This window comes from Rhineura floridana, chromosome 4 (genome assembly GCF_030035675.1).
Source record: "Rhineura floridana isolate rRhiFlo1 chromosome 4, rRhiFlo1.hap2, whole genome shotgun sequence".
In the NCBI taxonomy this organism is placed as follows: Eukaryota; Metazoa; Chordata; class Lepidosauria; order Squamata; family Rhineuridae; genus Rhineura; species Rhineura floridana.
In genome coordinates this window covers 22,706,697-22,734,154 of record NC_084483.1, presented here as the reverse complement: position 1 = coordinate 22,734,154, position 27,458 = coordinate 22,706,697, and the positions used below count along the sequence as shown (strand labels likewise).

The 27,458-nt window shown below is 44.0% G+C and overlaps 2 protein-coding genes across 8 annotated transcripts in view; one reads left to right on the top strand and one right to left on the bottom strand.

Annotated features, from left to right (window-relative positions):
• The window catches only part of GEN1 (GEN1 Holliday junction 5' flap endonuclease), a 30,237-nt gene extending 22,095 nt beyond the window's left edge, over positions 1 to 8,142 (bottom strand). Inside the window, exon 1 of the mRNA XM_061622642.1 lies at positions 7,937 to 8,142. The gene's annotated coding sequence lies outside the window, so the exon portion shown is untranslated. The remainder of the gene's footprint in view (positions 1 to 7,936) is intronic.
• Positions 8,143 to 8,215: 73 nt separating this feature from the next.
• The window catches only part of SMC6 (structural maintenance of chromosomes 6), a 104,192-nt gene continuing 84,949 nt past the window's right edge, over positions 8,216 to 27,458 (top strand). For 3 of the 7 annotated variants that reach the window (XM_061622640.1, XM_061622634.1, XM_061622641.1), the window contains exons 1-4: positions 8,323 to 8,555; positions 11,527 to 11,747; positions 25,059 to 25,176; positions 27,296 to 27,401. In XM_061622640.1, coding sequence (XP_061478624.1) covers positions 11,607 to 11,747; positions 25,059 to 25,176; positions 27,296 to 27,401 — 365 coding nt within the window. In that variant the 5' untranslated portion in view covers positions 8,323 to 8,555; positions 11,527 to 11,606. The other 4 variants (XM_061622635.1, XM_061622637.1, XM_061622636.1 and 1 more) reach the window with 4 other exon arrangements.

Below are 27,458 nucleotides of genomic sequence, written 5' to 3'. Positions count from 1 at the left end.
GAATCCTGGGAGCTGTAGTTTGTTAAGGGTGCTGGGAATTGTAGCTCTGTGAAAGGTAAACTATAGTTACCAGGATTTTTTTTGGGGGGGGGTATGGTGTATACACGGGCATTGCAAGGCTGCAATTCTAAACATATTTACATGGGAGTCAGCCCCACTGAACACAATAGTACTGGCATTTGAGAACACGGGTACAGAATTGTGCTGATGCACACTGACAAAAAACATTTATTATAATTCATTTATTATTTATTAATTAGATTTATATCCTGCCCTTTCTCCCAGTAGGAGCCCAGGGTGGCATTTTTTCAGAGTGAAACCCAAAGGACATTGCTAGGAAAATTCTTATTCAGTTCAATAAGAGTGATTAAAAAACATTTGATGATAAAAAGAACAAATGGTTAATGACCAAACCATCTCACCATTTCTTTTTAGCAATTGCCATTTATAGATCTGTTAACTTAATTGAAGAGAAAAATGGTAGACTCTTGCTATCACCTCCCTTCATTATGTGAACTGCTTTTCTGAAATAGGATTTCTTGCCCTATGTTACTTTTTTCTTTTTGTAAGTCACATTTGTCACCTAGTCCATTCTAAACTTAAACAATGTAAATGTACTGCCTTCAAGTCGATTCCAACTTATGGCAACCCTATTAACAGGGTTTTCATGAGGCTGAGAGGCAGTGACTGGCCCAAAGTCACATAATATATTTAAAAACATAACTCATGCAATTAATCTGGCAATACATAGATCAGCTTTCATCAATTAAATTTACAGTACACCCCTAAAGCATGCTTACTCAGATGTAAGTCCAACTACATTCATTGGTGACTACTTCCAGGTTATCAGGCAGAGAACTGCAGCTTTAATTTGTTTCTGTCTCTCCTTTGCAATTGTTCCCTTCTATTTTTGATTTTCCTTTCTGGCACTTTCCCTTTCCTTTCACCTTTTGCCTTTGATGACGCACCCTTCCCTTTGTTATTTTCCTCACTCCAGCCATTCCCACCCTCTTATAACAACTTATATATTATTAGCCTAATATAGTGCTATCTCTTTCTTCTTTGCCATGCCCTCAGTTTCTCTGTGGTTACTCCTCCAGAGATGAGGAATCAACTCTTGCACTTATTCTTCTTCATTAGAACCTAAAACATGTCAGTCAGAATTTAGTTTTAAAACAACACCGCTTTGTATTATTTGTGCACAGAATCTTAGAATTGATGGGATGGACAGAAACTAACAGTGCAATCCTATACATGCCTGCTAACAAGTTAGCCCTACAGAGTTCAATGGGACTTACCCCTGAGTAAGTCTTTGCGTGTAGGACTGCAGCCTACAGTTGCAAGAATTGTTGCAATCCTAAGAGTCCCTAATGATCACAGTCTTTATATTACAGCTTTGCAGACAAATACATCCTGAGTCTGACTGAAACAGCTATTTATCACAGGATGGTTAGAATGGTGCTTATGGCAAACTGTTTGCCTTTCAAGAAATTGTTACTTTTGACAGTTTGGAGCAATCTAGAAGAGAAACTCGATCTGAAGTACCACTACATGAATGTATTTTATATTAATATAAATTAAAATTAAGCATTAATGATAAACCGTGTCCAAAAAGGTTTAAAAAAAACATACAAAGCATTTCACATACAAAACTCAGTAATCCTTAAAACACCCTGATTTTTTTTGGGGGGGGGGGCGCATTATCACTATATTACAAAGGGAAGCAAGCAGAGGTTGAGAAACACCTGTTTACTTAAAACCGCCCCAACTGAGCTGAGTCTTGAACAGGGGATTTCCAGCTCATGCACTTAACCGTTATGCCCAGAAGTTCCCAATCTTGGTGAGCTGTGTTGGTCAAAAAGCAGTATTGTTAAGTATATAGCTGTTCAAATGAAACCATTCCCATTCATCAGGGTTTTGGGCTGCACAGGATATTGTCATTTAGCAGCAATATGTTACCTCATCAATACTGTAAATCAGAGGTAGCCAGTGTGATACCCTCCAGATGTTATGGACTACAGTTCAGTTCCCATCCTTCTTCACCTATGGTGATGCTGGCTGTGGATGATGGGAGTTGTAATCCAAAACATCTGTAGTCCAAAATGTTGGCTATTTCTGCTATAAATGAATGGTATAATCTAAGCCAGCCTTTCCCAACCAGATGTTGCTGCATTACAATTCCCATCATTCCTGACCATTGGCCCTGCTGGCTGAGGCTGATGGGCATTGTAGTTCAACAACATCTGAGGACGCAAAGGTTGGGAAAAGCTGATCTAAGCCATTCTAGATCCTCCCCCAACTGGAACACAAACCTACCAAACCTGATATCCCATCGTTCATCAATTCTATGGGCGGTTTAAAAATGAAACAAAATAAATAAATAAATAAATTTGTAACCTCAAATAAACAAACAAACCTGCCCCTATATGGCATACAAGATTGTGTGCTACCGTGGGCTAGTTCACATATTATGCAAATACATATCTGCCAGTCATCCATACACACCAGATATAAACACACATGGCAGCCATGGCAGAATTCCAAAAATAAATTAGGGGTCTTTAAACAATGCATAATCAATATATGGAATTTGCTGTGATGAGATGCAGTGATGGCCACTAGCTTTAAAGATGATGTGACAAATCCATGGAAGGTAGTTCTATCTATCCATGGGACTTATGACATGTCGGCTACATGGAACGCCTGGAGGCTGTGTGTCACTGAGTACCAACTGCTGGGGAACAACAGCATGTGACAGCTATCACTTCCAAGAGCTTCCCAGGGGCACTTTGTTGGACAATATGGGAAACAGGATGCTGAACTAGATGGTCTGCCTTATGTTCTCAGGAAGCTGCAGACCTGCAGGCAGTTCCATCTCCCTGCATATACTAAATTATTTGTGAATGTATGTTTTGTTGTGTGCATAAACTACATTTCAATGTGTACCCATCAAATATGTAATATGACAAAACACCTAAAAGTTCAAATCCAATCTTGCAAGTAAGCTGTAATGATATCAGTGGGCCTTACCTCCAGGTAGATTCTCCAGGATGGAAATATAATGCAAATTTTTGTTACACAGAAGCAATCATGGAATAATCAAACATCTGGCAAACTGAAACTTGGTGTGATGAGGAGGGTGGAAGGAATCCACACAAAACTTTTGATTTTTTTAAAAATGAAAGCAGTGCCATCTAATGGACAGCATTAAAGCTACAAAACAGCACCCACTGCTGTAACATAGGAGTTGGCTGGCATCAGTCTTGTATGGACTATTGGTGGGGTTTTTTCTTGTTTTAAAAACTGGGCTTCTCATGATTCACATATCTGTATTAACTTTATAAAGCAAGGGCTAATACTTGGGGAAACTTAACAGTTAAGACATAACTAATCTGTGTTAAGCAATCCTGAGTATTTACTTTTGCTTTATAACACAAGTGCCTTTTGCTTAATCATGTTCTGTGCACCCCAGTCTCCGAGATGTGAAATTTTGGGAGTTTGGTTTCCTTAGAACAAAAGTCACTTGAGACTGTGGCAACCTGGTGATATATGGTTTCATTTATACATATATACAGGCTGAGCATAAGATGGAAGGAGCTCACAGCATTAACACTCCAACAGATCTTGCTCCCCCATTAGATTACTAGGCTCTCCCCCCTGCCTCCGCCTCCCCTGCAAAGTCATAGTTTGGGATTCAGCACTGTTAGCAAATGTGTCTTCCCAGCTCTGGACTAGCCCAGGTCTATTGTTCTCTTGTACTCCCCAATAACATCATCTCCAGTCAGGGAGTGGAAAAGAGAGAAGGCCCGCCTCCTTTGACCCCCTTCTAAGCAACTTGCAGTTTCTGTGGCAACTTAGACACCTTTGTTCTTTAGTCATGCAGCAAAGACATACTTGACAGATTTAAGAAAGAGACTGAGTCTGACCACTTTCACAGCCTCTCTTTCTACAGAATCCCACCATACAGATAGAAAGCCACAGGCTTGGAGGGGACCCTAAGATGACATCTAGATCCCCCAAATCATATAACAATAACACAAGTGCCCGGCTGGAACAGACGAAGGTCTATTTAGTCAGCAGTTTTTACAAGAATTCCAACAATAAGTAGCTTCTAGGTGGTGTGTGTTTCATCAGTAGACCCCAGTTTGCCTTCAACCTAACCCAAACACTATGAGCCCAGAGTTTTGTTTTAAAACAACAAGATCAACATCATACTGGAGAATAAAACTGCGTATAGCAGGGAATCAACTCCTGTTACTTTCTGGAGGTTCAGGAGAATCCTACTTGAAAAGGCTGCACAAAAAGTGACTTGGAGGCAGTCATTTTGAGCATCGACAGCTGGTAGTGTAATAGTGCAACCCTATATGTTTACTTGGAAGCAAGTCCTACTGTGTTCAGGGGCCTTTCTTCACAGGTTTGCATGCAGAGAACCCTATTTTTGTTTTCAATTTTTCCAGTTTTTTCCCCCCCGGGTCTTCATATCTCTAGGTTGGGCCCACTTTTCTCCAGAGCTTGGAAAAGTTACTTTTCTGAACTACAACTCCCATCAGCCTAATCCAGTAGCCATGCTGGCTGGGGCTGATGGGAGTTGTAGTTTTAAAAAGTAACTTTTCCAAACTCTGCGTTTTCTCCCATCGCAACTTGAACAGTGATTAAATCTGAAATCTTGTGTGTCTGAAGTAACTAATTTGTGGCTTTGTTGAAAGAACTATTCAACTACTATAATTCTATTTTGGGGTTGTGATCGCCAGCTCTATAATCTGTTCCAAAACAACTGGTGCTGAGGAAGCTGTCTAGACTGAAGTTGCAATCCTCGATCGGCCTATGGTCAGACAGAGACATTGTGCATATTGTCAAAGGCTTTCCTGATTAAACCAAAGGTCCATCCTTGTCCCACAAGTTCCAGAGGGGTAGCCCTGTCAATATGCTGCAGCAAAATCAACAAAGAGTTTTGTTACACCTTAAAGACCGAGTTGTGTGCAATGCCAGTCCTACTCAGAGTAGACCCATTGAAATCAATGGACATACCAAAATAAAGTCCATTAATTGCAATGGGTCTACTCTGAAAAGGATATAACCTTAATACATTTTATTATGGCATAAACATTTTTGGGACTAGAGTCCAATGAGCATCCTGATGGCTCCAGGAAGCTCACAAGCAGGATATTGGATACTCAGCATCTGATAATGAGAGGTACATTACCACCAAATATAGTGGTTCCATTTAGCCATTATATCTAATAGCCGTTGACAGACCTGTATTCCTACATGAATTTTTCTCATTTCTCCCAAGTTCTAGTATTATGAAAGAGGGAGAAATAGTCTTATTCATTTGCTCTGTACTCTAATAAAGGGTGGGCAACCCCAGCCCTGAGGGCCAAAATGTGGCCTTCAAGGCCTCTGTTTGGTCCTTGGAACTGTCCCCAGGTCACACCCTCTATCCTCAAACCCCTCACTGGCCCTGGTTCACATCACAAGTGCTTTTGCCCAGCTGGAATGTGTCATTGATCTCTAATAATGCCTCTTGCTTGTTTGGATGGAGAACAGAAAGGGTGTGTGAGTGTGTATAGAAATTGGCCTACTGTACAGAGACAAGATTTACATTCATTGCTCCACCTTCTTCTGCCTCTAGTCCCACCCACCACCGGTGCGTGGCCCTCAGAAAGTTGCTCAGAAGGGAATGCGGCCCTCAGGCTGAAAAAGGTTCCTCACCCCTCCTCTAATATATCCTTCCCAGACATTTTTTTCCCTGAGGTAAAAAGTTCCAGTGACTTCAGCTTTTCTACATACATGCTCCCCCATTCATTTTAGTAGTATTTTCTGCACTTTTTCCAGTTCTATGATGATTTTTTTATGATGCTGTTTTTGGAGATGGTTCAAGCAGAGATGAGCCCCACTTGCCAAGGAATAATTGGGAGTTCACTTTTAAGCTCCTGATTGTTTCTTTGTGGTTGCAAAGTTGCAAATGACATCAGTTGTGCGGCAGGTGGCCCATGGTTGGGGGAAAACATGGGCCAAATGAGGACTCCTGCCAAGCCTAATTTGACCTGCAAACTGGAGGTTCTTCATGCCTGCTCTAGATTATTAATGAACACTTTAAAAAACATAGGTCCTAGTACCAATCCCTGGTGGACTTCACTTTTTTTCATTGGGAGAACTATGTATTCCTACTCTCTGCTTTCTGTTGCTTAATCAGTTACTGATCCATAACAGGACCTCTTCTCTTATTCTGTGACTGCTAAGCTTACTCAGGAGTCTTTGGTGAGCTAGTTTATCAAAAGCCATTTGAAAGTCTAAGTATACAGTGCTGACTGGATCACCTCTATCTCCATGTTTGTTGATACTCTCAGAGAACTCTAAAAGGTTAATGAGACAGGATTTACCCTTGCAGAAGCCATACTGCCTCTCTTTCAGCAAAACTTTTTCTTCTATATGCTTAGTAATTCTACCTTTAATAATGCTTTCCCCTGGTCTTCCTAGAAAAGACGCTAAGCTAAACCGGTCTGTAATTTCTTAGATTCCCTCTGGATCCCTTTTTACAAACTGGAGTTACATTTCCAGTCCGCAGGTATAGAGGCTGATCTTAGGGCACAGAGTAGAGAAACAGCAGCCAAGGCTGCAATCCTCTGTAGTTACTTAAAAGCAAATCCCAGAAAGCTTAGAAGAACTTACGTATGTGTAAACATCTGCATGACTGAGCTCCATGATTGAAGTCCTATATATGCTTACTAGGAGAGAGTCCAACTGAATTGAGTGGGACTTACTTCTGAGTAAGGATACTTATACTGCAACACTATATATGTCTATGAGTATAGAGTTGTAACCTTAGGCATTATTTACTTTTGGTATAAAAAGCAAGGTTTTGCCTTGAACAGAATTTTTGTGCTAATATTGTGGTTTTTTGCTGGTATACTTGGTATGTTCTGATATTAGTTTCATTAATAGTTACTGCTCTACATTCTAAATGACTCATCAGCATCGCAATGCTAAAAACACAAAGATGGGATGTTGGGCAAGAGGAGTGACAATTTAAAGGACAGTTATGTGCTGTGCTGTATACTATGTATGTCCACTCTGAAGTAAACCCCACTGAGTTCCGAGGGACTTACTCTTGGGTAAATGTATGGATTGCAGCCTTAGAGAGTAATAGAGCTACCACAACTGAGTGTTGCAGTCTTGGTAACAGCACAGTCCTAACCATGTCTCTTTAGAAGCAAGTCCTACTGTGAGTAAGTGACATTGGGATTGTAGATGTCAGGCTTTTTTTCATTATATTGTCACTTCATCCTACCTTTTATGATTGTTTCCCTGCAGCACCAATGTACAGTAATCTGCCAAATAATAATTCATGCAATTGATGAAGTGGAGTCTAGTCCATGAAAGCTTATGCCACAATAAATAAGAACAGCCTGCTGGATCAGGCCAGTGGCCCATCTAGTCCAGCATCCTGTTCTCACAGTGGCCAACCAGATGCCTATGGGAAGTCCATAAGCAGGACCTGAGCAAAAGAGCATTCTCCCCTCCTGCGGTTTCCAGAAACTGGTATTCTGAAGTATACTTCCTCCGACCGTGGAGGCAGAGCATAGCCATCAGGACAAGCAAAAACTGATAGCCTCATCCTCCCTGAATTTGTCTAACCTAGTTTTAAAGTCATCCACGCTGGTGGCCATCGTTGCCTCTTGTCGGAGCGAATTTCATAGTTTAACTATACACTGTGTAAAGAAATACTTTCGTTTGTCTGTGCTGAATCTTCCAACATTCAAATTTGTCAGTATTTATGGCACTACAAGACTCTTTCCAGTTCTTGCCACAACAGACTAGCAAGTCAGAAAGCTCTTGCGAGTCGCCTTGTGGAAAGACGAGATTTCACCCAACAGAATTCTAACTAAGCACCCCATTAAAGCACTGAGAGCCGAATCCGTGCGCCGAATCTCACCCCCCGCGTCCTTCAATTCGCACAACACCGAAGCAGCGTCACGACGGGCCTTTTTCCATCGCCGCTACTTCTACAACCAAAGCGCCAACGTTCGTAATTCCGCGGGTCTGAGTGCGCGTGCGTGAAACCATGACGTTTCGGAGCAGGGGGCTGGGACGGCTGAACGGGTGGTGACCAACAGAACCAATGGTGTTATCGTAACACCTCTGGTTCCCAGTTGGACATGGGGAGGGGAAAAATCATAGTCTGGACGCCATAGAGAGGGTGAGGTGGGGGCAGAGCGGCTCCTATTTTCCACGCTATACAAGTTCCCCGCATATGGCGGCATTCAGAGGCGAACTGAAAGCGACCACAGGAAGAACAACACCTCCGCCCCTCTTGTAAGTGAGAGCGGCGCATGCTTTCTAGGCATGGCGACAGTTGAGTGCTTTGCCGCCTGAGGTGGCATGGCGAACTGGGCAATGTTCTCAACTGTACCGCGCATTCTGAGTGGTGGGCTGAGGCCGCTCTGCCTGCGAGCTCGGAGCTTTCCTCGTGGGCATAGATCCTCTTAACGGTTTCCAACTGTAGCTCCAGTGGACCGTGTTGCAGCCTTTTGCTTCCGGTTTCTATGCCCGAGGTGAGTGGGTGCAAAGAAAAGGCAGAAAGCGTTTGCTCGCCTTTTTTGTTCTTGCGAAGGAGTTTCAAGAGGAATCGTGGACAACCGTCTTCTGTATCCCTTTTTGCTCTTTCTTATTTGCGTGTGTGGGGGGGGTCTGTTTCCTTTAAAGCCCGATCCTGAGGAAATTTTCCAAGTCTTGGAAAACTCAGGACAGAGAAGGCGTATTTTTTCCTCAAAGGGTGCATAGTGAGCTATGGCGTTTACTCCCACAAGATACAGGGATGGCCACCAATGCGGCTGGCTTTAAAAGGTTAGACAAATTCAGGGAGGATGCAGGCTGTCAGTGGTTACTAGCCACGGTGGTTATGCTCTCCCTCCGCGGTTGGAGGCAGTGTGCTTCTGAATACCAGTTGCTGGAAACCGCAGGAGGGGAGAGTGTTGTGGCACTTAGGTCCTGCTTTATGGGCTTCCCATGAGCACCTGACTGGCCACTGAGAAGAAGATGCTGGGCTAGATGGCCACTGGCCTGGTCCAGCAGGCTCTTCCTGTGTTGTTAATTTTTCTCTGAAGCAGTCCCTATCTCTTTCAGTTGAATTTACTTCCAAGTAAATGTGGTTATGATTGTAGCTGGTAACATCTATTGTGGTGTTGTAAACCAACTTGCTCTTTCCGTGTTCTAGAAAGGTAGGCAGGATGATTTACTAGTAAATCTCTGCGTGATCTGGGTAGATCAGCAAGGATTTTTTACTCCCAATTGTTTAACAGTGGCAACAATAAAGTAACCCCAATTACATTGCTGAAATGAAGAAAGTGGGCTGGTGGTGGGGATCTAGAAATAGATTTTGGTGTGACAGGACTTTGAGCTCAATTTAATTTCGGGACTCAAAATTCTTTAGTTCTTTTGTGTCTGGCTCTGGTTGGTGAATCTCAACTTTGGAGCAAACAACAAAACTAGGTCCCACAAGCCCGTGCTTCCTAGCTTTAAAGCAAGCGAAGCTTCGTTAGGTTGCAATATGGGAGTAAGTCCTATTGAAGTTGGTGAACATTACTTCTAAGTAAATATCACAGGATTAGGCTGGTAGCTTTTTATTGTTTGTGTTGGAGTTGCTGGTAAACTAGAAGATGGTTTTTTTTGAACTTGGTAAGATGGTCTTGTATTTTTTTAAAAATGGTTATGCATGTGTGACGCCCTTCCCTGGCTCTCCCTGTCAGGTTCCTACCTGCTCGTGGCTACTGCCTTTCACTAGGCACCACCCTGGACTCCACCAGTCCGGACTGTCCTTTTTTATGGTTTCTCTCTCCGCTCTAGCACAGATCTCAATAGATCCCCCTGCTAGGCAGCACCACCAGTCATGTTCTACAACCAATGTTCCCAGAGACCTTGCCTGAGTCTCTCTATCCGGTTACATTCGTGACTGCGTGCCTATGCTGTTCCCAACCCCCTTGTATCAATGCAGATAACTCATAACTCGGGGTTGCTCTGGATACTTATAATGTTATCTTCTCCTCTTCACCGCTGCCACCCTTTGTTACTGTTTCCCTTCAGCCTTGGTTATTACCTTACCCTCCCTTCTGGTCTGTGAAACCCCAGTCAAGGATCAGGCCTTCGGTAAACCAAAATAGTATTTATTAAATAACATTAATAACAAGATAACTTTGATAATGATCTACAAGCTTATGGTTTCATCTATTACTGTGATATTTGACTTATTACTAATCCGAACTCCACCTCCCTCTTTCTCCACACTCTCCTGACATACACCAACTCACACCCACCTCCCAACTCCACCAAAACAACCCACTCACGTCCACCCAGATTCAACTGTCATCCTTCCATTTATACTCTCAGCCATCCAAACACTCAGCCAATCATCCAACATTCTACTGCTCATTTACTTCCCCCTCCTCTTTCATTCCACTTACCACATATCTTCTATACAAACAGCACTTACCATATATACATTAATACAGGAACATCACAGCATGCTCTGTATTTCTCATTTTAAGGTTTTCTTTCTGTTGGAGTATCTCATCGATTCTGTTGTATTGCAACTTTCATGCAGTAATTGCATTGAATATCTAGATTAGATACCTAGATTTTGAATATCTACAGCCAAAACAACAGAGATAGACAGAGAGTCCATGAGTGTTCCCCACTCACTCTCATCCTCTATATGGAGAAGGCTGTGGATCAGTGAGGTAGCGCCTCAGCTTTTTTGAGGGGACATGACAGAGTTTTGTGAGGATTTGCTATGCAGAAACTGAGCTTTGCATCCTGTTTTTTTGTGAGCAATGGAGGCCCCCCGTTATAGGCTGCCATGAAATCCATTAAAATCCGTTGTTTGAAGAGGTGACTGTTCCAATCATGTAGTGTGGACAAGCAGCATGCAGTAGTCAGCTATGATGCCTCTACTGATGAACACTTGGTGAAGGATTTATACAGTCTAAGAGTGTAATCCAAAACCTCATCCCCCCTGGCAGGGCTTTGTGGCATGGCAAAACTGCTACAGCACTCACAGGCTGTCTGCTCATGGCACCTGCAGGGGGACAGGGTGATCAGACCTGATCCCTGCACCAGCTCCTGATAGGTGTGATGCCATTATGCAACAGTAGTGAGGCCTGCTCAGGAGCCAGCAACTCCTGGGCCAGCTGAGCCCTGCCCCATCCCTGCCCTTGGAATGCCCTGTTTTGACACTTGAAAGACATATCTGTGTTAGTGGAGAGTTTAAAATATACTTTAATTTCTCATGTTGAAATGAATAGAACTTAAAACTTTGGTTGCATCATGCCCAGTGTTTGATAGCTGTGTGTTGAGTGAGAGTAGTTTTATCTTGTTGAAATTGGATGTTATTTTAAAACCAATAAAGATCACATTTTTTAAAAAAAATATCCAAATGAAATAAAAATTAACAACTACAGTAACTTAATACCACATAGTAATGAAACAATTTTTATGCAGTTTCATTAATTTTTCTCCCCATCTCTTCAGTACTACAGCACCAGAAATTTCCCAGAACATCATCTGATGAGATATTTCCGAACTGAGTTCTGTATGTTTGGAGGCCAATTATGGCAAAGAGAAAAGAAAGAGGTTTTTCAACACCGGTATCCAACAAAAGACCTAGACAAGAATTCAGTGATTCTGATGAAGACCCTAGTGAAGAGGAATGGTCACAGCAACAAAATGACAGCAGTTGTAACTCCCAATCGGTAAGCAATATGTGCCACAACATAGTTTTGAAATTATGACTGAAAGAAACATGAAAATAATGATGATTAGACAAGCACAAAGGGGGAGAGGGACACAGCTGATGACACATCTCAGCCCCAGTGACAAAATGTCAAGGTAAATGGTTAAGCCGATAGATGAATTTTGCACCTGTGCAAGGAGAATATAAGTACTATCCATTTATTTAATATTTTGATCAACAGCTGAAGCTGGAACAGGGCATTACATGCCACACAGGAGCCAAATTATGGCATGGTAGTAATCCTGTAGATTAGAAATTTACAGCTCATAGGAAGGATAATCCCGTTGAAACGCAGTTTTTTTTAGCTCTGCTGTAGCAGTAAAGCCTTGAGTGGCTTTTTAAAACTTTAACCAGTGACCTAGACTGAACCCAATTTTGAAAAGAGGTTCAAAATAAGCATATTGTTGTACACTGGCCTATCTAATGGCAGAATCAATTTATAAACAAAATAGGCTTATTTCAAGTACAGTTTAGGCTTTTCGTGCAGCAGTTGAAGTATAGGTGTAGAGCTCAATTCAGTTTAAAAGCTCAGTTTTAAAATCTAGAGGGTAGGTTTAGAAAAGTGGACATTGAGGCTGGTGAATCTGACTGGAGAGCAGAAGCTGAGTGTCTGCTGTGTGCAGTGAGCTCTTAGAGAACAAGGTAAGAACAAAGGAAGCTGCCTTACACTGACTCAGATCATTGGGCCATTTGGCTCAGTATTGTCTACACTGACTACGAGTGGCTCTCCAGGTGTTCAGGCAAGAGACATTCCCAGCCCTACCTGGAGATGCTGGGATTGAATCTGGGACCTTTTCCCCAGATAGCATGCCATCACATGGGTTATAGCACCATCTAGCGTCCGAAGGCAAGAAAGCACTGAAGTCAAGACCGGGGCAATCCATGCCCCTCCCACTCCAGTTCATTCTTGCCTTTGTCCAAGGCAGTTATAGCTAAGTGTAGTGTGAGATTTTTGTATGAAAGTTTGTGCGAGTATTGTGTGTGAGTGTGTGTTGTTGTTTCTTCCTAGTCTTCCCCCCCTCCTCTTTTACCACCACCCTTTCTGGGATTGTTGGGGTTTGGTTGTTTCCCCCCATACCTCTTTATCTCTGACTCTACCTGTCCTCCCGTTTTGGGGGACAGCGGAGGCTGCTAGTGCGGCCCATCTGGAGCTTGCTTGAGCACAGCTCGCTTGGAGCTCGTGGTGGTGGCTCCCCCTCCCTTGCTTGGAGGCTCGGGTTGGAGGTGCCTGTTACTCCGCCAGCCTGCATCAGCAGCCTGTCTGAACCTCATGGTGGCAGCTTCTATTCTTATCACCCCGCTTGGACCTCGGGGCAGTGGCTCCTCCCCACCACCTTGCGTCTCTGGTCAGTGGCGCCTGCTACTGTGGCCCGCCTGGAGTTTGTGGCGGCTCTGGTTGGTGGTGGCTGCTACTGCGGCCCACTTGAAACTTGTGGCGGCAGCGGCTTCTCTCTCTCTCAACCCGGCAGACTCTGCCAGCGTGGCCCGCCTGGAGCTCGCAAGGTGGTTTTTTTCCCTTTCCCCCCTTTTTGGAGCTTGCGTCTGCAGTTCCGGTTAAAGCCTGGTGGCCGCGCCTGTTAGCGCGGCCCACCTGGAGTGTGTGACAGCAGCTCTTCATCCCTTTCATTAACTGTGGGGGTGGTAGCGTTTATTACTGCCCCCCCCATATGGCTGCTTCTACTACCTTGACGGCCGCCATTATGCTCCCCCGAGGGGCCTGGTCTTGTCAGACTCTGTGTCCGCCATTTTGTTTGTACTTTCCCCACCTTTTAGGCTGCCGCCATTTTGTTTTAATATTTTCCCACCCTTTTTTCTAAGGTGTTTTTTCTTTAGAGGCTTTTATTCCCTCCGTCCCTCCCTCCCCCCACATATCGCAACATTTAGCATTGCTTGGTAAACGTATTTGTATTTATACAGGGGGATATAGAGGGCATATTTTGTACTAACGTTATTTTTATTTTTTAAAAAAAAGATTCTAGGAGGCAGAGAAGTTACCAGATGTATAAGTGCACAGGAGCAGTACCGCAACCCCCCCACACTGTGTTCATGTACCTGGGCTTGACTTCATTGTACCTCGTCGCTAGTAGTGCACTTGGAGCTGTACCTCTCCCCTCGTCCGTGGGTGTGTACCGGTGCTCCCTATTTCACGCCACACCCCTCTTCTAGTGTGTGTTGATGGCAGATACCGCACCCCCCACTTTTGTGCGTGTATAATATGTCCGATCAGCTGCCAGATGCAGCCCAGGCGCTAGGGGCAAAACAGCAGAGCGTTAGCCTGTCGCACCACAAGTCTACAAAGCACAAGCCTCCCAAACATCACTCCAAGGCTGTAGCCAAAATCAAACACTTGTCTACCCACAGGGCGCCAGGCAAGCATGATACATGTCACTTCCAGCCTGAGAGGAAGCTGGCCAAGAGAGATTGACAACCCTCTTTCATTTACCCACTGGGTCATCAGTGGATGAGTTCGAAGGTTTTCCTAACCAATCAACCTTGGACTGTCAGCCTCAAGCTACGTCAACGGCTAGAGGCCAAGCCTCTCACCAGCCTGATGTGACTGTTGCATCTCTTCCTCCAGAAGTGCAGCCAATGCCCTTGCAGCCCCAGTTGGGCAGTCTTGCTCCTCTGCTAGGGTTGCAGTTGACTCCGGAATTTGTTGCCCAGTTGAAGGATGCTTTGCTGGGTTCCCTCTCTCAAGCACAGTCGCTGCCACAGGTGAACCCTTTGGTTCAGCCTGCTTCAGCCTCTCGGAAATCACCCTGTGCCCATCATCACGCCAGCGCTAACACTGCTGTACCTATGAAGCTCGAGCACCCTCACCAAATCCCTTCAATGTCACTAGAGGCAGGATTGGAGGTGAGGTGACAGGGTTAGGGGACTCTCAGTGCTCTGTTGGCAGAGGAAAATGAATGGTGATTCAGAAGTGGAGGAGGACTCGTCTTACTGCCTTTTTGATTCTGCTGACTATCTTCCACTCTTTCATAGAGTCCTGGACTCTAGGTCTCCAATCCTCACAGACGGAACCTACCCTCCCTACCCCCTCCTGTTAAGGGGGCCAGGGTCCTGAGATCCCCTGCTCTTCAGATCACCTCCCCGTGCTGGACCCCATCGACAAGCTGGCCAAGGAGGAATGGGCTTGGCCGCTGCATACCTCATGATTTTCAGCCTTGGCTAAGAGATACTATGCCTTGGCTCCAGACTTCATGAATCGCCTGAATGTCCAAGGCGTGGATGATCCAATCCCTAGCTTAGCATCCAGGTCTCTTCTTCCAAAAGAAAGAGACTCCCAACTCAAGGACCCTTCCGAATGACAGCTAGACTTTGCTCTTTGCAAAAATCACGAAGCTACCTCTTATACTATCCAGGCTTCTGCCACAGCCTCAATTTTCTCAAGAGCCTCCATGATGTGGCTGGATGAACTCTTAGATGAGCCTGGTCCAGATCATGTTGGACTCAGAGGGGTCCTAGTGAGGCTGTACAGGGCTGCAGAGTTTGTGGCCGACGCCACCTTGGATGTGGCTCAGTTTGGAGCTAGCTGCTGGGGTGGTGGCTCCGGCACTGGGACGCTGACACTACGGCCAGGGTGAACCTCTCTGCAGCTCCATACTTGGGGCCATTGCTATTTGGGGAAGGGGCCCTCAGGGCAGTCTTGGTTGACCCCAGGGATGGGCAAGGGCCAGTGTTGACCATGGGTGGGGTGGGGAATCGCAAGCCGTTCAGGGGGTTCTCTCCATGCCGCTCCTTCCAGCCCTTTCGAGGGGCGCAGCCTGGGGGGGCGGGACTGGCTCTTGATTTGCCAACTTCCCTTCCCCCGGGGGAGACTGGCCCAGGCAATGATTCCAGGGCAGGGCTCGGCATCAGGGACAGCAGGGTCTTTCGTCTTCATCATGTGGAAGAGGAGCTCTGCAGCGCAGGCAGTGCTGGTGCTGTCCCTGTCGGAGGCAGATTGCTCCATTGTGTGAAGCACTGGCTGAGTTTGGCGAGAGTCTTTTGGGTTGAAGATCTTTTTTCCCATGGTTGCATTTTGGTTCACCCCCCCAGGCAGGTTCCTTTCCTCTCCCGTGTCCCAGTCTCGGGAGAGGCAGAGGATCATGCAGGAGGCCGTAGGACATATTCTCAACATGGCCACAGCGGGGCCAGTGCCTCCGGCAGAGTTCTCTGGGGGGGGGGTTGCTCCATTTTGTTTGTGGTTCCCAGGAGGGATCTGTTGTGGAAGGCAGTCTTGGACCTTGTCAGCCGGTTTGTGCAATGTCAACGGTTCAGAACGGAGTCCCTTGCATTGATTGTGGAGGCTCTGCAGGAGGTGGACTTTCTGGCCTCCTTCAACCTGAAGGAGGCATACCTCCACGTTCCAGTCTGTCCTACCCACAGATGGTTGCTGAGGTTCGCATTTGGCCAGCATCACTTTCAATAACGGGCCATGCTGTTTGGACTCTCGTCAGCCCCAAGAGTATTTACCAAAATAATGGTTACCCTGGTGGCTCATCTCTGTCTCCATAGGGTCCATATTTACCCCAACCTGGATGATTTGCTGCTCCAGGTGGACTCTAGGGACCAGGCCCACATTCAGGATCACCGCACTCCCGAAGTTTTGAGGATCCACTGTGGGTTGGTCAACATAGTCAAGAGCCAACTAGATCCGACTCAATGTCTGCAGCATTTGCGAGCAATATTGGACTCTGTATAAGCCATGGTCTTCCTCTCACCAGAGCGCATTGCAACCATCAGAGATATGGCACAACTCCTGATGCATCGCTCAAGGGCGGGCTGATATTTCTAGCAAAGGCGCTGGGAATGTTCTTCATATCCACCATTCACATCGTACCGTGGGCTCAGCATCATATTCATCCACTCCAATGGGCCTTATTGCCGTTTCAGTTGGACATTGCCAACTCCAACCATTGAGAAATCCACCTGGATCCCTCACTGCGTTCTTCGTTCCAGTGGTGGGCTACAATTCGGAATTTCAGGAAGGGAACCCCATTCAGAGAATTGGACAGGACTGTAATTACCACAGATGCCAGCCTCATTGGCTGGGGGACCCGCTGCAATTCCTGCTTTGACCAAGGTGTCTGGTCCAGGTCAGAGGAGAGCGAGAGCATCAACTGGATGGAACTCAGAGTTATCCATCTGGCTCTTCGGCATTTTAACCAATGTTCCATCTGGAACATGTATTGATCCGGACAGACAACACCAGTGTGAAATCACATTTGAACAGGCAGGGGGGCACCAGGTCCCAAACTCTCTTTGACTGGGCCGAAAGTCATCTGAGGTCATTGAGGGCAGAATACCTCAGTGGGGTTTTGAATGTGATGGCCGACTGGCTCAGCAGACAATAGGTGATTCTGGGAGAGTGGAAACTTCATCTGACTGTGTTCAACTTCTTTCAGCGTCGGTTCGGCAACCTGTTGGTGGATCTGTTCACTTCAAGACACAACTGCCAGCTGCCCTGGTACTTCTTAAGGTATCTGGAGACGACTGCAGAATCTGTAGATGCTCTGCTGACACCTTGGCTGGACGTTCTTCTGTACTCCTTCCCTCTGATTTCTCTCCTGGGCAGAACACTGAGAAAACGTCAATGCGAAAGGGCTCGACTGGGCCTACTAGCCCCATACTGGCCTCGCCGGCCGTGGTTCTAGGACCTGCTTTTACTATAAATAACAGATCCTTGGAGGCTGCCGAACATGCCAGACTTTTTGTGACGGACCGATCTGGCACCTGGATGCCGACTGGCTGAGTCTGACGGCTTGGCATTTGAACAGAGGCAATTGATTCTCAGAGGCTTATCACAGGAGTTCGTTGCTACAATTCTGACATCTAGAAGGCCGTCAACAAATTACATCTACCAGTGTACTTGGTCCGCCTTTTCCAACTGGTGTGCGTCCCAAGCCTTTCAACCCTCTCAAGCCACTGTACAGCAAGTGTTGCAGTTTCTGCATAGAGGTCTGAAGATGGGTCTAAAAGCAAACACCTTGCGTCATCAGGCTTCCACCATATCATCAATTCTGTCTGTTAATTGTTCTGGTGTTTCCATGGGCTCTCATCTGCTAATCAAACATTTTTTAAAGGGAGCTCCTTTCCTTTCTCTAGCAGCGTGTCACCATTTTCTTTCCTGGAGTCTACCAAAGGTCCTGCAAGCCCTGCAGCGCCCCCCTTTTGAGCCCCTTAGGTCAGTACCATTGCAACTATTGTCCTTCAAGGTCCAGTTTCTGGTGGTGGTCACCTTGGCAAGAAGAGTTTCAGAGTTGGAAGCATTGTCATCAGCCCGCCATCTCTGCATCTTCCATAAGGTCTTTGTTGTGTTCTGTCCAGATCCGTCCTGTCGTCCTAAAGTCAGTTCAGTGTTCCAGTGCAGCCAGGACATTATTTTTCCTTCATTCTGCCCTAAGCCTGTTGATCCACTGGAGAAGGCCTGGCACTCTTTAGATGTTTGCAGGGCCATCAAGACTTATCTGTTTCGAACCCAGGACATAAGTTAACAGATTCACTGTTTGTATCCTTTCGCCCATGGACACTGGGAAAAAAGGTTCTAAATCCACTTTGTCTTGTTGGTTGCGCACCTGCATTGTACTGGCTTATGAGTCACTTAAGCTTCCAGCGCCTCGTAATATCACGGTGCACTCGACTAGATCAGCAGCTACTGTGGCTGCATTTGCAACCAATGCACCTCTTGCAGATATTTCCAGATTCCTTTATCAAGCATTACAAGATAGACCGCTAAGCTTCTGCTGATGCCTCTTTGGGGAGGTGTGTTCTGCAACAGGTTATGTATCATATGTAAGCAGTGGGTGGTCCCTCGCTATTGGGGCTGCTTTGGTACATCCCACGTGATGGCATGCTACCTGGGGAAAACGGACCGTTGGTCTCAACTGAAAGGTGGTTTTCCTAGGTATAATGCCATCATGGCCCTCCCTGTTGGAGGATACCTGGGGTTTTTTGTACCACTTTTCAAATTATTTCTGTTGAAGTTTATATAACTTTAGATTGTGTAACTGAGTCAAGACCTTTTTAGATATGTTAAAAATAAATGTGGTTGTGCTTTAGTGGGGCAGTGCCCCTATTTTCCTTGCTGTAGGCCTGTCTGTCTTTTTGTAGCTGTTCAGATATCTCACTTTGGTCTTGTCGTGAATGAACTGGAGTGGGAGGGGCATGGATAGCCCAGGTCTTGACTTCAGTACATTCTTTCCTTCAGACGCTAGATGGCGCTATAACTCACATGATGGCATGATACCTGGGGAAACCGCCTTTCAGGTGAGACCAACAGTCCATTCTACGTGCAAAACATCTGCTACTGAGCTACGGTCCTTCCCCAGTGGATGTTCATTCTATCAGGGCCAAGGTAGCTGACGTGGAAAAGCTGAAAAAAAACAGGCAGGTTTGTGAACAAAGGCTTTGGAGATGTGTTAGCTCCTCTTCTGTCACAGAGATGAAGGTCTTGTGGAGGGAAGGCAGCACTCCAAGATGGAAGGAAATGATCCCTAAGAAAGAACCATTCCTTGGGGGAGTGAATTGATGCCTTCTCATGCTGAGGTTATGCCTCTGGGGATAGCAGGGGAGATCTCCTAGGGCTTGGCCATTTGATCATTGGAACTGGAGAGAGAGAGATTTGTGATGGGCGGTCCATATGGTGATGTGCTCGTGTGGTTCATAGGTAGCTGATATCATGCTTTGTCTAAATAGGCTGATAGTGCTAATCTTGATATATTTGAAATAATAAATGATTCCCCCCCCCCCCAAAAAAAGGATTTGGAATTTGTCTTTCTGCCTGAAATGCTATATGACGGATAAAATTAAGCCCTTTAGTTGGATTATTCCTAGTGTGTAGGACAGAGGTGGGGAACTGGATCTGGCTATCAAGCTAGATCTTTTTTTTCCCCACCCCCTGCAGGCCAATGTGGGTGGGGTCGCTCACCTGTCAATCACATTATGTCACAGTGATGTCAGGTGACCCAAGTTTGCCCACATGATTTGAAATGAAACTGCAGGCAGAGGCACACCTGCAAAGTGTCGAAGATCAATTGATCATCGGATCTTGTGAAGCCAGGTGTACAGAGCTTTGCAGGTGCAACCCCCTATTTTGGCTCAGCCATGCCTTTACCTCCCCCTTTAGGATGTACACCTTAACGTGGTGAGGGGGTTTGAGAGTGTTCAAGAAGCTGAGAGCAATGCCGTCAGGAGACCAAAAGGCTAGACTCCTAGCAGGGGCACCCATGGCAGAATGGTCAAAGCTGAGACACCAGACTAAGATGTATCCAAACTCAGAGGAAGGCAATGGTAAACCACCTCTGAATACCTCTTACCGTGAAAACCCTATGAACAGAGTATCCAAAATGCAATACGAGATAGTGCTGGAAGATGAGACCCCCAGGTCAGAAGGTACTCACCGAGCTACTGGGGAAGAACAAAGGACAAGTACGAGTAGCGCTGTGACTAATGACGCAGCTGGGTCAAAGCTGAAAGGAAGCCCAGAGGCTGATGCGCACAGATGCAAAAGGAGAGTCCGGAGTTGTACGACGCACACAGTAGGAACATGGAATGTGAGAAGCATGAACCAGGGAAAGTTAGAAATTGTCAAGCAAGAAATGGAGCGTATCAACATTACAATACTTGGCATGAGTGAATTAAAATGGACTGGAATGGGACATTTCCAATCAGGCAACTACAAAATATTTTATGCAGGAAATGAGAAATCAAGAAGAAACGGGGTTGCTTTAATAGTGAAAGCAATTAGGAGCTACAATGCAAGGTCTGAGCGAGTGATATCAATGAGATTAAACGGGAAACCTATTAACATAACCATCATCCAAGTCTACGCTCCTACATCAAACGCAGAAGAAGAGGAATTGGAGAGATTTTACGCAGAAGTACAGGAGGAAATTGATCACACACCAAAACAAGATATGATGATAATCATGGGGGACTGGTATACAAAAACAAGACCAGGAGCAGACTGCGGTACAGATCATGAACTGATTGTATCGAAAATCAGAGTAAAGCTAAAGAAGAACAACAAAGCACTCATAATGCCAAAATACAATTTAAATAACATCCCAGAAGCATATAAAGATCAAATAAGGAACAGGTTTGAGGCTTTAAACTTAGTTGACAGAGAACCAGAAGAACTATGGACTGAAGTCAGACTCATGATCAGGGAAGAATGCAAAAAGACAATACCTCTAGTTAAAAAGAGAGAAAGACCTCAATGGATGACTGAAGAAACTCTTCAAATGGTTAAAGAGCGAAGGAAAGCAAAAGCAAAAGGAGATAGAAACACGGTCAGAACAGTAAATGCAACTATACAACAACTAATACGTAGGGACAAAGAAAACTATTACAATAGTTACTGTATAGAAATAGAAAAGGACAACAAAATGGGAAGAACAAGAGCCCTATTCCAAAAGATTAGAGAAATGAAAGGGAAATTTAAACCACGAGTAGGGATACTGAATAATCAACAGGGGAACACACTGACTGACCGAGATGAAATAAAAGGAAGATGGAAGCAATACACTGAAGAACTCTATAAAAGAGGTGCCAGGATGGCAGATTCACTGCTGAATACCACTTACCATGAAAACCCTATGAACAGAGTATCCCAAATGCAACACAAGATACTGCTCGAAGATGAGACCCCCAGGTCAGAAGGCACTCACCGAGCTACTGGGGAAGAACAAAGGACAAGTACGAGTAGCGCTGTGACTAATGATGCAGCTGGGTCAAAGCCAAAAGGAAGCCCAGAGGCTGATGCGCACAGATGCGAAAGGAGAGTCCGGAGTTGTATGATGCGCACAATAGGAACATGGAATGTGAGAAGCATGAACCAGGGAAAATTAGAAATTGTCAAGCAAGAAATGGAACGCATCAACATTACAATACTTGGTGTGAGTGAACTAAAATGGACGGGAATGGGACATTTCCAATCAGGCAACTACAAAATATTTTATGCAGGAAATGAGAAATTCGGAAGAAATGGGGTTGCTTTAATAGTGAGAAGTGATGTAGCAAGAGCAATTAGGAGCTACAACTCAAGGTCTGAGCGAGATTAAATGAGATTAAGTGAGATTAAGTGAGTGAGATTAAACGGGAAACCTATCAACATAACCATCATCCAAGTCTATGCTCCGATGGCAAATGCAGAAGAAGAGGAATTGGAGAGATTTTATGCAGAAGTACAGGAAGAAATTGATCACACATCAAAACAATATGTGCTGATAATCATGGGGGATTGGAATGCAAAACTAGGGAACAGAGAAGAATTAGGAATTGTGGGGAAATGGGGTCTAGGAGACAGAAACAAAGCAGGAGAAACACTTATTGAATTCTGTGAAGCCAATAATTTGTTTTTTGCGAACACATTTTTTGAACAACCGAAAAGACGACGATACACGTGGACATCACCAAATGGTCAATATAAGAATCAAATTGATTATATAATTGGTAGCAGAAGATGAAGTTCCATACTTTCTGCAAAAACAAGACCAGGAGCAGACTGCGGTACAGATCATGAACTGGTCGTATCGAAAATCAGAGTAAAGCTAAAGAAGAACAACAAAGCAATCATAATGCCAAAATACAATTTAAATAACATCCCAGAAGAATATAAAGCTCTTTATAAAGATCTTTATATCTTTATAAAGATATAAAGAATATAAAGGAACAGGTTTGAGGCTTTAAACTTAGTTGACAGAGAACCAGAAGAACTATGGAATGAAGTCAGAGACGTTATCAGAGAAGAATGCAAAAAGACAATACCTCTAGTTAAAAAGAGAGAAAGACCCCAATGGATGACTGAAGAAACTCTTCAAATGGTTAAAGAGAGAAGGAAAGCAAAAGCAAAAGGAGAAACACAGTCAGAACCCTAAACGCAACAATACAGCGACTAGTACATAGGGATAAAGAGAACTATTACAGTAGTTACTGTATAAAAATAGAAGAGGACAACAAAAAGGGTAGAACAAGAGCCCTATTCCAAAAGATCAGAGAAATGAAAGGGAAATTTAAACCACGAGTAGGGATGTTGAATAATCAACAGGGGAACACACTGACTGACTGAGATGAAATAAAAGGAAGATGGAAGCAATACACTGAAGAACTGTATAAAAGAGATGCCAGGATGACAGATTCATTCATGGAAGAACCATATGATGAAGAACCAGAAATTTTAGAATGTGAGGTGAAAGCTGCTCTTAAAATTCTTGGAAGAAACAAATCACCAGGAATAGACGGCATACCAATAGAGTTGCTACAAGCTACTGAGACTGAATCTGTCCACATTTTAACAAGAATTTGTCAAGAAATATGGAAAACTAAACAGTGGCCCACAGACTGGAAGCGTTCAATATATATCCCACTTCCAAAGAAAGGGGATCCCAGAGAATGCAGTAATTACCGAACTATTGCCTTAATATCCCATGCAAGTAAAGTAATGCTCAAGATTCTACAACAAAGGCTCTTACCATATATGGAGCGAGAAATGCCAGACGTCCAAGGTGGATTTAGAAAGGGAAGAGGTACCAGAGATCATATTGCAAACATACGTTGGATAATGGAACGGAGCAAGGAATTTCAGAAGAAAAACACCCTGTGCTTTATAGACTACAGCAAAGCCTTTGACTGTGTAGATCATGAAAAACTATGGAATGCTTTAAAAGAAATGGGGGTGCCACAGCATCTGATTGTCCTGATGCGCAACCTATACTCTGGACAAGAGGCTACTGTAAGGACACAATATGGAGAAACCGATTGGTTCCCCATCGGAAAGGGTGTGACGGGTGTATTTTATCACCCTACTTGTTTAATCTGTATGCAGAACATATCATACAGAAAGCGGGATTGGACTAAGATGAAGGAGGTGTGAAAATTGGAGGGAGAAATATCAATAATTTAAGATATGCAGACGATACCATACTCTTAGCAGAAACCAGTAATGATTTGAAACGAATGCTGATGAAAGTTCAAGAGGAAAGCACAAAAGCAGGACTACAGCTAAACGTCAAGAAGACTAAAGTAATGACAGCAGAAGATTTATGTAACTTTAGAGTTGACAATGAGGACATTGAACTTGTCAAGGATTATCAACACCTTGGCACAGTCATTAACCAAAATGGAGACAATAGTCAAGAAATCAGAAGAAGGCTAGGACTGGGTAGGGCAGCTGTGAGAGAACTAGAAAAGATCCTCTAATGCAAAGATGTATCACTGAACACCAAAGTCAGGATCATTCAGACCATGGTATTCCCGATCTCTATGTATGGATGTGAAAGTTGGACAGTGAAAAAGGCAGATAAGAGAAAAATCAACTCATTTGAAATGTGATGCTGGAGGAGAGCTTTGCGTATACCACGGACTGCGAAAAAGACAAAAAATTGGGTGTTAGATCAAATTAAACCCGAACTATCATTTGAAGCTAAAATGTTGAAACTAAGGTTATCATACTTTGGACACATAATGAGAAGTCATGATTCATTAGAAAAGATAATAATACTGGGAAAAACAGAAGGGAGTAGAAAAAGAGGAAGGCCAAATAAGAGATGGATTGATTCCATAAAGGAAGCCACAGACCTGAACTTACAAGATCTGAGCAGGGTGGTTCCTGACAGATGCTCTTGGAGGTCACTGATTCATAGGGTCGCCATAAGTCGTAATCGACTTGAAGGCACATAGCAACAACAACAAGAACAACAACATGCCTTTACCTGCCCCAGATATGACAGGCATAGAACAAGTGTGGCTTGGTAGAAATAGGCCTGTGGGTTGGAGCTTCCTTGCTGCTGATGTAGGGTCAACACTTAGAACTGTATTTGAGCTGCTGAGGAAATGCAAGTTGTTTTCTGTCACTTTCCGTGCCCCTTTTTTCTCCTGACTCATTACAGAAATATGTGTGTGTGTAAATATCATACCTGTCTGTATTGATACATTGCAGAAGACTGTTACCTGCCCTCCTTGTTAATTGCCAGCACTGACAGATAGCATGACAGTGCTCTTGTTGGAGATTTCTTTCAATTTAATGAAACGTTTTTTTTAGTGCACGTCAGTTTATTATTACCTGCTCACTCATCTTCCTTATCACAGACAAACTATCTGTTTGTATTTCATTAGTTGGACCTTATCATGGCAAAGGAGGACAGAACATTCTGCTAGTAAACATGATTTCAGACACCCCACAGAATTTTTACCTATGTGCAAACGTTATGAGGATCTGTGACTCCTGTGTGCAAAAGATTGGTGATCAGTTTTTGAATACTTACACATCTTTGTAATGTGTCTGCAGGCATCGGGAGAAGTTGGAATAATTGAAAGTATCCAGCTGAAGAACTTCATGTGTCATTCAATGCTAGGCCCCTTCAAGTTTGGATCCAATGTCAATTTTATAGTTGGAAATAATGGAAGTAAGTTTTTGTTAGTTAACTGTAAGCAAAATCATAGTATCAGCTTTTCATCCATGCTGCAATACATTTCTTAGTTATTAATTAATTTCTAACACCTTGAACCACTTTTCTGAAGGAAAAGCAGAATAAAACACTAATAAAATACACATAAATAACTCATTTAAGATATAAAACTACCAAAAATACAGGCCTGAATTGTGAATAAAGAAACAAAAGTAGCACCTCTCAAATGCCTGACAGAATAGGAAATGTTTATTTATGTCCTAAAGTTCACAAGATGAGAAGCACAGTGTGTGACCTTGAGAGATGCTGTATTCCATAGCTGAGATGCAGCAACTGAGGATTTTTCTTCATGGGGAGAGAGACAGGTGCGGAGTGTGACTCTCGATTCTCCTGGATCTCTCAGTGGCTTTGGATACCATTAACTATGGTATCCTCTTGAAGTGGCTCTGTGAGGTGGGACTTGAATGCACAATCATACATTGGTTGTGTTCCTGCATACAGGGCTGCTTCCAGAAAGTAGCACTGGGAAACTTCTGTGTGGCTTCATGGGACATGTTTGTGTATTTTAATATTTATAAACTACATTTTCATAAGAAATATAAGAAGGCAGTGTTCAGCATAAAAACACAATATTGCAAGAATAATATCAGCAAAAACATCGAGAGTATGTGTATAAGCTGGTTGGTAGATTTTTTCATTTTCAAACTCCTATCCGAACATTATTCACTAGAAAAGACAATAATGCTGGGGAAAGCAGAAGGGAGTAGAAAAAGAGGAAGGCCAAAGAAGAGATGGATTGATTCCATAAAGGAAGCCACAGACCTGAACTTACAAGATCTGAACAGGGTAGTTCATGACAGATGCTATTGGAGGTCACTGATTGCTAGGGTCGCCATAAGTCGTGGTCGACTTGAAGGCACATAACAACAACAACAATCTGAACATTACAGTTTTTAAAAGATGTCTAAGAGAAAGCAGGGCTGACTCCTACCGGACTTCTAGGAATTCCACAGGACAGGGCCTGCCACACTAAAAGCTCTGTCCTTGGTGAAGGCTGACAGAACCTCAGGGACATGGAGGATAGAACTCTGTTCCCAAATGCATTAACTGAAACAGGTACTTAGTAGTTCAGTTTGAAACAGTTTTCACTTTCTGTGTGATCTTCAGGAATATTGCTGTTCCAGGTTCATCTAGTTTTCAGGACCGCCCAGCTTCTGAGATCAAAATAATAAACCCAAGAAATACCCAACACTTGCATTCACAGTCTCGGGCAACACAGAGTCTTTACAAAATCAAACAGATGTAATTCCCTGCTTCCAAGCAATCTCAAGTATTTTGGGCCTCGTGCACAAAGTATTTCAGGTGTATGTAGCCATTGGCCACATTGTTCTTATGTGTTCTACTGGATGGCTGGCAGGGTAGGCTGGTGACCCACCAAATGGCCCAGAATGGCATGGGGTATATTTTCATTTTAACATTGCAGAATGCAAAGAATCCATGCTGGCTATAGTATACAGCCACTCTTGTGGCTGTATAAACAATGAAATACAAATTAAAAATCATACAGCATCTAGCACAGTGCATTACAGTGGGAGGTCTGCCAAGATCATCAGCAATTTTCAAGTAGTCCGTGAGGGGAAAAGTTTAAGAACCACTGGACTAAGAGACAGTGGTTGGCCCAAGGTCCCCTGGTAAGCTTCTTGGCTGTTAGGATTTGAACCCTGGTCTCCCAGGTCTTAGTCTAACACTCAACCTCAGTCTCCAAGAAAAATTATAAAATTTATGTATACTGTTTTAATTGGCTGCATAATTTACACTTAATCTCTGGTGGCATGTTGCATTAAAAAAATCTTGGCCAGGTGTGGTGCTTTTTCATTCAAAGAAACCCCACAGAAGGGGTAGAATTCCAGTTGTAGGAACTTAAAACTATAGCTGACCTAGCATCCTATGGGAAAAAGTTATCACTCAGTTGTACCCAAGATTGTTTCTATGTTAAGATGTATACAGCCTTGTAGTGTCTTTAGGAAAGGGCTTTTAAAAAATGAGAACATTATTTTTGCTGCCTTAGAAATACCTTACAGAATATTAAGAGCTCATTATATGTTGCTTCCTTCAGGTGGGAAGAGTGCTGTGTTAACTGCCCTTATTGTTGGTCTTGGAGGAAAAGCCACAGTGACAAACAGAGGATCATCTTTGAAAGTGTTTGTGAAAGAAGGACAGAGGTAAGTGAAAATCCAGTATTGAATAGAACAGATGAGAACAAGGGCAGAGATAGAGGA